Source organism: Ipomoea nil, unplaced genomic scaffold (assembly GCF_001879475.1).
Source record: "Ipomoea nil cultivar Tokyo-kokei standard unplaced genomic scaffold, Asagao_1.1 scaffold0146, whole genome shotgun sequence".
In the NCBI taxonomy this organism is placed as follows: domain Eukaryota; kingdom Viridiplantae; phylum Streptophyta; class Magnoliopsida; order Solanales; family Convolvulaceae; genus Ipomoea; species Ipomoea nil.
Window position 1 is genome coordinate 99,145 of NW_017616574.1, and position 10,592 is coordinate 109,736.

General features: G+C 35.7%; 1 protein-coding gene across 1 annotated transcript; it reads right to left on the minus strand.

The window, feature by feature from the left end:
* Positions 1–5,609: 5,609 nt before the first annotated feature.
* LOC109173660 (protein FAR-RED IMPAIRED RESPONSE 1-like) lies at positions 5,610–7,262 on the minus strand. The gene is made up of 3 exons (XM_019322927.1): positions 7,060–7,262; positions 6,405–6,717; positions 5,610–6,311 (listed from the first exon to the last, which is right to left on the minus strand). The coding sequence occupies exons 1-3, from the start codon at positions 7,260–7,262 to the stop codon at positions 5,610–5,612; spliced, it is 1,218 nt and encodes a 405-aa protein (XP_019178472.1).
* Positions 7,263–10,592: the final 3,330 nt, after the last annotated feature.

Below are 10,592 nucleotides of genomic sequence, written 5' to 3' on the forward strand. Positions count from 1 at the left end.
GTGTGACTGTTATTGATGGACAATGTATTCTTTTCGGTAGAGCATGGCTGGATTTATTCGGCACTCCCATCCCCCCTCTACTGAAATTAGGAATATATTTTCCATCAATCTACATTATATGTTGTATATGACTTACTTGCTTTCTAACATTTTTAATAAAAGCAATGGACACTGCTCAACGAAAGAGAACACGCTCACAAACAAAGGCACTCTTGAGCTCTCAAGTTGCACAACCATCACAACCCTCACAGACAACAGCTGAACAAAACACTGCAGTCAAAACTACGATAAAAAACAAGAGAAAACGAACAACAAGGGCTGTACTTGACTCACAAGCTGCTCAACCATCCCAGCAGCAGTCTGATGACCTGCTCGAGCAAGAAGTGATTAGAGAAAAGAGATCAAAAAAGATAAATGATAGACATAGGGGCAAAACAGCCATTGTGCAGAATACTGAAGCAGATGGAGGTGATCGTGCAGAAGGGAGTTCTACTTCCTACTTCAGCACACGGATGGGACCAAAGACCATGTTCAGGCTTGTACAACAGCTAACGCCAGAACAAAAACAATATGTCCGTGATATTGGTTTCGGAGCCCTGTTGGACCTTCAATTGTGTGCAAATGAGTCACAATTAGTCCAGTATTTGCTAAACAACTTTGAGCTTTTCCAAACACATTTCAAACTGGAGAACGACAAGCTCACTGTTGAAGAAGAGGACATTGAGTACACTCTTGGCATTCCAAGAGGAGAAAAGAAGGTTATTGAGGCCCCAAAATATGATGAACAGGGGACACCGGAGTACAGGGCTCTCTTGCAAAGCTGGAGGCAAAGGTGGAATATTAATCTTGGTTCCCCAATCACTACCAAGATGGGAGATGTCATAGTTCAAAGGGGAGATTATGGAGATGAATTTAAGAGAGATTTCATGGTCTTAACTGTTTCGTGCATGATGCGGGGATTTCAGACACGCTACTGCAACAACAGAATCCTCAACTCCTTGATTAATGTTGATGAGATAAAGTAGTACAACTGGTGTAGCTACACCTACAACTCTCTGATCAAATCCATCGAGCAGTACAAGAAGAAAAGTAGTAGCTTCTTTACTGGACCAATGACATTCATATTGGTAAGTTCTAGTTCCACTTATGAATCTTATGATATTCAGATTGTGAATTATATGTGTCAGATTATGAATTTTCCTCTATGTGATTATGAATTTTCCTCTATATGATTATGAATTTTCCTTTATGTCATTATGCATCTTCCTCTATGTGATTATGAATTTAAAGTATGTACTTATGAATTTTATGCTGTTTGGATTTTATGAGAATTATATGTGTCAGATTATGAATTTTCCTTTATCAGCATATGAATTTTCCTTTATGTGCTTATGAATTTTCCTCTATGTGATTATGAATTTACAGTATGTACTTATGAATTTTATGCTATTTAGATTTTATGAGAATTATATGTGTCAGATTATGAATTTTCCTTTATTTGATTATGAATGTTCCTTTATGTAATTATGAATTTTCCTTGTTGTCATTATGAATGTTCTTTTAATGTTATGCAATAATGAATCTCATAATAGAAAGTTCATAATTGCATAACATAAAATCCATAATATGATAGTTGAATATAGTGTTCATATGGATTATGAATTTTCTATTATGGTATTATGAATTTTCTGTAATGTAATTATGAATTTTGTGTTAGGATATTATGAATTTACAGTTATGGAATTATGATTATAACTTTTTTATTTTACCTTTTTCTTGAACATTGTAGCTATTCTACTTTGATCGGGTCCAGTTCAAAGGAATGAGGGTTCAAAGAACATATCTAAGCATTACTGCATGGACAAATAAACTTGCACGACAAAGGGTTTCTGCTGAGAAAAGGTCGGGCGGATATGGTAAAGGGAAAGTTATCCCTCGTATTGCAAAGCCTACTGCTGACTGTATTGCTTCTACTTCAGCCCAACCAGTCCCAACCATCTCTGTGCCGCCATCCAGTGTTGACAGGGTCACGCAAGTTCTACAACGCCTTGCTGCTGATGTCTTGGAATTCGGTGAGGCTATGGCTGAAGTTGGAAAACAAAACGCCCCTGTGGATGTTATGAAGGCTGCATTTTCTGGGATTTCTACCATGATTGGTGTAGCAAGCACGATAGAAAGACCACCAACTCCAACCTCCTCTCAACTTGACGACATCTTCTTTGGCCAGGAGTCTTTCACAAAGGTTGTTGATGCCTTGGTTGAAGCCTTCCAAAAGACCACTCGGCAAATGGAGTTTGACCCTCCCTCGTTTGATTTAGGGATTTCTTATACCCCGGCGCCATTGGTTGACGAACCACAGGAGCAGGGCGCATTGAATGAAGATCAATTGGATGCCCTTGTTCAGAACATTGTGAAAGACACTCCTGGTGCTGCTGATGCTGCTACACTCGCTGCTACTCCTACTGCTACCCCTGCTGCAACCCCTACTGCTATGCATGGTGCTACGCATGTTTCTTCCCCTGATGCTTTCCCTGCTGGTACACATGTTCCTAGCACTGCTGCTACCCCTGCTGCTTCATCTTCTGAAACCCATGCTGCTACCCCTGCTGCATCAAGTTCTGAAAGACGAGAAATAATTCCATTGATTGAGGTTCCATTCGCTAGAGATGTCCCTAGTGCTGCTGATACTTCTACGCCTGCTGCTACACTTCCTGCTACCCTCGATGATATTGATAGGTAAACTAATTAGAATATGAAATTGTGTTATGAACTTTCTTATATTATATTATGACTTTTCTTCTGAAAGATTATGAAGTTTCACATATGAGATTATGAGTTTTCTATTCTGAGTATGAAATTACAGTTTTGATATTATGAACTTTCTGATATGCAATTATGTATTTTCTGTTCTGTATTTATGAATTTTCTGTACTGCAGTTATGAATTTTCTGAACTGAGATTGTGCAATTATGATGATATTAACTAGCTTCATGTGTTTACAGTGCATTTCTGGACAGTGAATCTGATGTCGAGGATGTCACCATACGAAAGAGACCAATCTGAAAATACAAAAACATCCCGCGAAATTTGAGGTCACCTTTCTGGACAAAGAATGTACCGTCTGACCATAATGCTAGTGTCACCGAGAGGGCCGTATCAAACTACGCCTTCATGGATGCTTCTACAAATCATCCAATAGAGTATGTTTGAATCTAACCATTTAAAAAACTTTTTATTTTCATGAATATTTCACATTTATAACCATGTATTAATTCTTTTTTTTTTTTTGAAAGCAACCATGTATTAATTCATTTATGTATTTATCAAACTTTTTTGTTGATGTAGTGAAACTCTGTTTAGCTTTGATGATTTCTCAATGACAAGAGGAGATTTCCACACCCTACGCAGCGGTGAAATTTTTAGCACATTCATCGATGTATGGACGTTGAGGCTTACACTCCTCAACACAAAACGGGCATTGGGGAAGCCAAAGTGCATCTATTTTAGCACGTTGGTACATGTAAGTTAATACCAACAATTTTTACTCTGCTCACTTATGAATTTTCTGTTAAACCATTCTGTATTTTATGTCATGTAAATATGTATTTTCTGTGTGTGATTATGAATTTTCTCATATGAGATTATGAATTTTCTATTGTGAGTTTATGAAGTTACATTTTTGATATTATGAACTTTCTGATGTGAGATTATGTATTTTCTGTGTGAGATTATGAATTTTCCCATATGGCATTATGAATTTTCTATTATGACTTATGAAATTACAATTTTGATATTATGAATTTTCTGTTCTGTAGTTATGTATTTTCTTTGTAATATTATGGATTTTATGTTATGATATTATGAACTATGTATGACTGCAATTTTCAACTTGACCCAACTGAACAGTGGATGAAGAATCTTCCGCTTCAAAAGCGGAAGGAGAAATTCAATGAGCGGTTACAGTATGAAATTTCCAAATTTGGAAATCTTGACGTCAATGATGCTGATTTGGTAATTTATAATTACCCACGTTCAACATTTATTCATTAATGACATATTTCTTCTCTATTCTAACTACTTTTTCTTTTGATGTTAGATATTTTTCCCCGTGCTTCGACACGAACACTACTTCATTGTTTGCATCAACACCATCTCAAAAAGTGTTGAAATCATAGACAACAAGATGCTGCCTAAGGATGTTACTGAAGCTGACAAGTATGAAGATTGCCCTAGTCTACTGGTAACTTAACCTTAAACTTGACCTTCCAAACATTTGTTATACATTTCTATGAATCATTATCACACTAGTTTCATTTTTGTCCAGATGACTGCTTTGAGAGAGTACTTGACTGCAGAAAAATCACCCCTACTCCGTAAGATACAAAATCTTCCTGTATCACACTTGGCCATTCCTTGGAAGGAGCTTGACAATGTGATTGACTGTGGCATATATGTCATGCGACACATGGAGTCGTACAAGGGGAATGTTCAAGATTGGGACAGTGGATTCAAGATAGGCACCCGTGTAAATGTAAGAGTATAAGATATATTAATTTTAACTTAGATTTGCTTTTTTCTTTTTTTTTTTTTTTTTTTTTTTGTTTTTTAACATCTTTTTTTTTTTTTTTTGAAGGCTGACTTCCTTTGGGAACTTAGAGCTAAATACATGTCAAACATTATCACATGGGGTAGGAACACTGAAAGATTGCGAGTTATGAAGGCAGCAAAGGATCTCTCAAAGAAGAAATGAAACTATACCGCTTTTTGGTGTTTGAATATGTTGTGAACATGAAGCATTAATTTTGTCAATACTTCATTTTGAAATCTTGACTATTGGTACCCTAGATTGAGAATCTCTCATTTTGTAATGTGCACCGATATTTTGCACCTGTGAATATACAATCTATTACTCTTAATTCAGATTACATATGGATCATGTAGATTTATGAATTTTCAACTACCATATTATGAATTTTCTATTATGCAATTATGAACTTTCTATTATGAGATTATGAATGTATACGTGTTAGCTATAACTGAAAATTCATTATTACATAACATTAAAATAACATTCATAATGACAACAAGGAAAATTCATAATCACATAAAGTAACATTCATAATCAAATAAAGGAACATTCATAATCTGACACATAATTCTCATAAAATCTAAATAGCATAAAATTCATAAGCACATACTGTAAATTCATAATCACATATAGGAAAATTCATAATCACATAAAGGAAAATTCATAATCACATAAAGGAAGATTCATAATCTGAGACATAATTCTCGTAAACTCTAAATAGCATAAAATTCATAAGTACATACTGTAAATTCATAATCACATAGAGGAAAATTCATAATCACATAAAGGAAAGTTCATAAACTGGTAAAGGAAAATTCATAATCTGACACATAATTCACAGTCTAATATCATAAGATTCGTAAGTACATACTGTAAGTTCATAATGACATAAAGGAAAATCCATAATGACACAAAGGAAAATGCATAATCACATGAATGAAAATTCATAAACTGACACATAGTATTTTGCATAGTATTCATCACAACACTGCTAAACATATGAAGTTCTATTAACACAATCTCAATCTATAGCTACATCGTGGTCTACATTCTTATTAAAATGAACAAACTGTGAACCCCCAGTGCTTGGATGTACAAGATATCCATCACGAGCAATCTCTGAAATATTTTCCAAGACCAATGATTGGACAGAGCCCTTTGTAATTGAAGCAAGCTTGTTTGCAGCACTCTTTCTCCCCCTTGCTGCATTGTACTTCTTCTCAATAACACTACTACTCCTTTTATTTCTCACACCTTTACTCCTCCGGCTTGAAGGGTCTTGGACAATACCACTTGACGAAGACACAGCACCCTCCTCAATATTCACATCCCCAATCTCAGCTTCAATGTTTTTCCTTGCATTCTCAACAGCTTCATCACAGAATTGTCTAGCAACACTGTTATCTTGGCTACAAACAATAAGCCTTTGAAATTTCCTACTAATCTCAACAGCCCAAATTGAAGAAGGGACACCATCATTATAAAACACGGATGCAATGTCCACATTTCTACCCTCAACAACCTTTTTAGTCCATCTTTTTAGAATGTATTTATCGGGAATACTGGAAACACAGTGCACATGAAGTATACGTAAGCAGTGGCAGCAAAGTATTCCCAATTCTGAAAACAGCTTGCAACTACAGCATATATCCAAATTGATTGGCTTAAAAGTTACTTCATGCCTTATGATATCTATGTCTGGTCGCCACACGTGATACTTGCACTTACAACCATCGTTCAACACCATTTCTTGATAACAAGAGCTACCTTTCATAAATTGTTCCTCGAACAAAAAATATATCTCAATTGTACAAACCTCTCTAGCATGTGAAAGGAGTTTCACATGATCCATCATCATGGCGGGTACTCCTTGAGAACACCGGAAATCCTCACCATTTTCCTTACTTCTCCATTCAGAAATAACACTCACAAAGGATGAATAAAAATCACATAAACCAGCAGTCTTGGACAACCTCCTAGAAATTGAATGATTTGTGCTTTCACTCCTTTGCGAAGATAAAATACCCCCGGAGAAATAATCCTTGTTGAACGCTGGACACCACTTCTCCCTACAGTCATAAAGCTTCTCTAGCCATGTATTCTTATGACAATTATATTTTGTAACCATCCTGAAAAAGTTAAAACACATGTTTACTAATCATATTCTGAAAATTCATAATCTCATATTAGAAAGTTCATAATCATATAACAGAAAATACATAATGACATAACAGAAAATACATAATTGTATACTTGCATTCATAATCTCATATTACACAGTTCATAATCATATAACAGAAAATACATAATGACATAACATAAAATCCAGAATTGTATAACTGTGAATTCATAATCTCATATTAGAAAATTCATAAATCATATAACAGAAAATACATAATGACATAACAGAAAATACATAATGACATAACAGAAAATTTAGAATTATATAATGTAAATTCATAATAACATACCTTGTCCAGTAAACTTCAAACTCCGCTTCAGTCTCGGTGTATTTCAACATACAATTGAACATATCCAGAAAATCCTTATGATTCCTTAATGCCTTGATATGCTTCTTCGAATTCTCACCAATATGACATATGCAAAGACGGTGGCGTGATGTAGGAAACACCATGGAAATGCCAGCAGCCATAGCTGAACAATGATCCGTCATGATAGTCTGTGGACACTTGCCATCCATGGATCTTAAAAACGCTCTAAACAACCACGCAAATGACTCTATCCTCTCATTCATCAAAAAACCACATCCAAACATTACATTCATGCAATGATGGTTTATCCCTACAAAAGGACCACAAATCATATCATATTTGTTAGTGCGATATGTTGTATCATGCACTAACAGATCACCAAACACCTCATAATCCCTTCTCATTTGACCATCCCTCCAAAAAAAACTACACAATCTTCCATCCAAATCAACTTCGAAATCAAAAAAGAAATCAGCCTCATTAGATTGCCTCCTCCTGAATATTTCAATCAAAGAATTGGAATCAGTTCCATCCAAACACTTCAAACTCACAGAAGTCATCGAATTGTAAGCATCGCGGTTGGTAAAGCCAACCAATGGAGAACCCCCTGACTGATGTTTCAAAAACTTCATACCATCCGCCAATGCAACACCACTATTCTTCATGTCTTTTAAATATTCAAGCTGATTGTTTCCCACTCTTCTATGCGACCGGAGCAGATGACTCTTGCCAAATGAACATAACTCATGATTGTGCTCTTTCAAATGTTTTGTAACTGTCCACATCCCATCACCCCCCACATCAAACTGAACAAATGCACCACAGTCAGTCCTCATATCAATCTTTGAATAAAGCTTAACACCACTGTTTGGTTTCTGCTTATACCCAGCCTTAGCACAGAAGAACCTCTTCATCTGAATTGACTTAGTAGATGCCTTATAACGTTGTTGGCCTTTCCTCACACTAAAACTAACTCTGTACACATATCCATTATATAACTCAAAAGCTTCGTCAACATTTCTTACTACAACACCAACCAAGTCTTCATCAACTGCAATTGCAACAAAAATATAACCACACCTATACCAACTACTAAAATATGAATGTGCAGTTCATTATAGATTTGATAGAAATATATTCTTCATTTACGTAGAGGGGGTACCACTACTACAGAAATCACATACAACGTCGGGTATTTAACGTCGGCTATATACATAGCCGACGTTAAATATATTTAAATTTTTTTTTAAATTATTAGGTTTATAACGTCGGCTATTACCAAATAGCCGACGTTATAAAAAAAAATAATAATACAAAAGAAATATATAACCTACGACGTCGGCTATTTATACAGCCGACGTCATAGGTTATATTATTTTTTTAAAAAAAATAATAATTTATATATAACGTCGGCTATGTCTGTTTAGCCGACGTTATATACTAAAAATAAATAAATAAAATAAATATTATACGACGTCGGCTATCTATCTAGCCGACGTCGTATGGTTTTTAATTTGTTTTTAAAATTTTTTTTTTTTACCTTATAACGTCGGCTAATTGAATTAGCCGACGTTATAAAGTTTTTTAAAAGAACAAATCTGAGACCGTTCTACCAGATCTACGCTACCATCACCATCGCTCTCTTCCATCCATCTCCTCCCCACCCCACCGCCGGCCTCACCGTCTCAGACCGCCGCCGTCCTCCACGCCGACGTCGTCCACCCACCGCTTCTTGCCGTCGACGTCGTCCATCCTCATACGCCCGACACCGTCGCGACTGTCCTTCCCCGCCACCACAGTCCACAGCGCCGACGTCCTTCCACCGCCTGCTTTCCTCTCTTCCCACTGCTTCCGCCACCGTCCGCACATCTTCTCCGCACTTCGCCGGCCACCGTCATCGCCAGGTAATTATTTTTTAATTATTAATAATTTCTTCGAATTTTAATAAATATATTTATAATTTAGGGTTTATTTTTATTATATTTGTTTTTATTGTTGATTTATTTCGAATTTTTGTAAATGTATATGCATTTTAGTGTTTAGATGATGACAGTGTTCAGTGATGTATGAATCTATGGGGTTGGGTGCGCATGATTGATTAATTGCAATAGTAGCCAAAATGGGAATAGATTGGAAAATCGTTTTTCTGCAGATTTGTTTTTCAATTAGTATAACCTTAAGCTACTGGAATGATTTCCAAATATTACACCCTCTTCTTTTAAAAAAAAAAATGTAAAACATGATCTTATTCATAATTATACTATACACTTGGACTTAACATAACAATATCATATGATAAACATTATCAATATCAAATGATATGATTTAGATAAACTATACTATCATTTATGATCACTAAATACCTATAATATTACTTCACATTTCTCATGAGAACCCACATACATATGTTGCTAATCCTTAGTGCAGTGGTATAATAATAAGGAATCTTGAATACTAAGGTGATGTAGATTACCTCCCAATATTCACTACTACAGAATTCACATACAACGTCGGCAATTTAACGTCGGCTATATACATAGCCGACGTTAAAAACATTTAATTTTTTTTTTAAATTATTAACTTTATAACGTCGGCTATTACCAAATAGCCGACGTTAAAAATAAAAAATAATAATACAAAAGAAATATATAACCTACGACGTCGGCTATTAATATAGCCGTCGTCGTAGGGTATATATTATTTTTAAAAAAAAAAATAAATTATATATAACGTCGGCTAAGTTAATTTAGCCGACGTTATATACTATAAAAAAAAATTAAATATGATACGACGTCGGCTAACTATCTAACCGACGTTGTATTGTTTTTAATTTATTCTTTTAATTTTTTTTTACTTTATAACGTCGGCTATTTAATTTAGCCGACGTTATAAAGTTTTTATAATAAAAGATCTGAGCAGTTCGATCGACGCCATACCACCACCGCTCTCTTCCATCCATCTACTCCCCACCCCACCGTGCTTCTTCTCACCGCCGGCCTCACCGTCTCAGACCGCCGCCGTCCTCGCCGCCGACCTCCACGCTGACGTCGTCCACCCGCATACGTCGACGCCGCCGCCACAGTTCACATCGCCGACGCCCTTTCCTCCGACTGCTTCCGCCACCGTCCGCGACAGCTTCTCCGCTCATCGCCGGCTCCGATTGCTTCCGCCACCTGTGCTTCCGCCACGTACATTCGGTCAGATGGCCTGCCTGTGCTTCATTGGAATCTGATGGGATTATATATTTAATCAAAAATATTATATGTACTATATTTTAATTTAACTTTTACTTTCACGGGCAAGATTTTGATGATAATCTTTCACTTAAGAGAGTTATTTTCTCAATTAACATTTTAATTCTCATCTCTTTTTATTTCATTCCGATCCTAATTAATTTATGACCCAGGGTTGAATTGGCTTCTAACATTTAATATCGATCAGAATAATCATAGTAATAAATAAAAATGGTTGAGTAAATTGGCTTCTAACATTTAATAATACATATATATTCA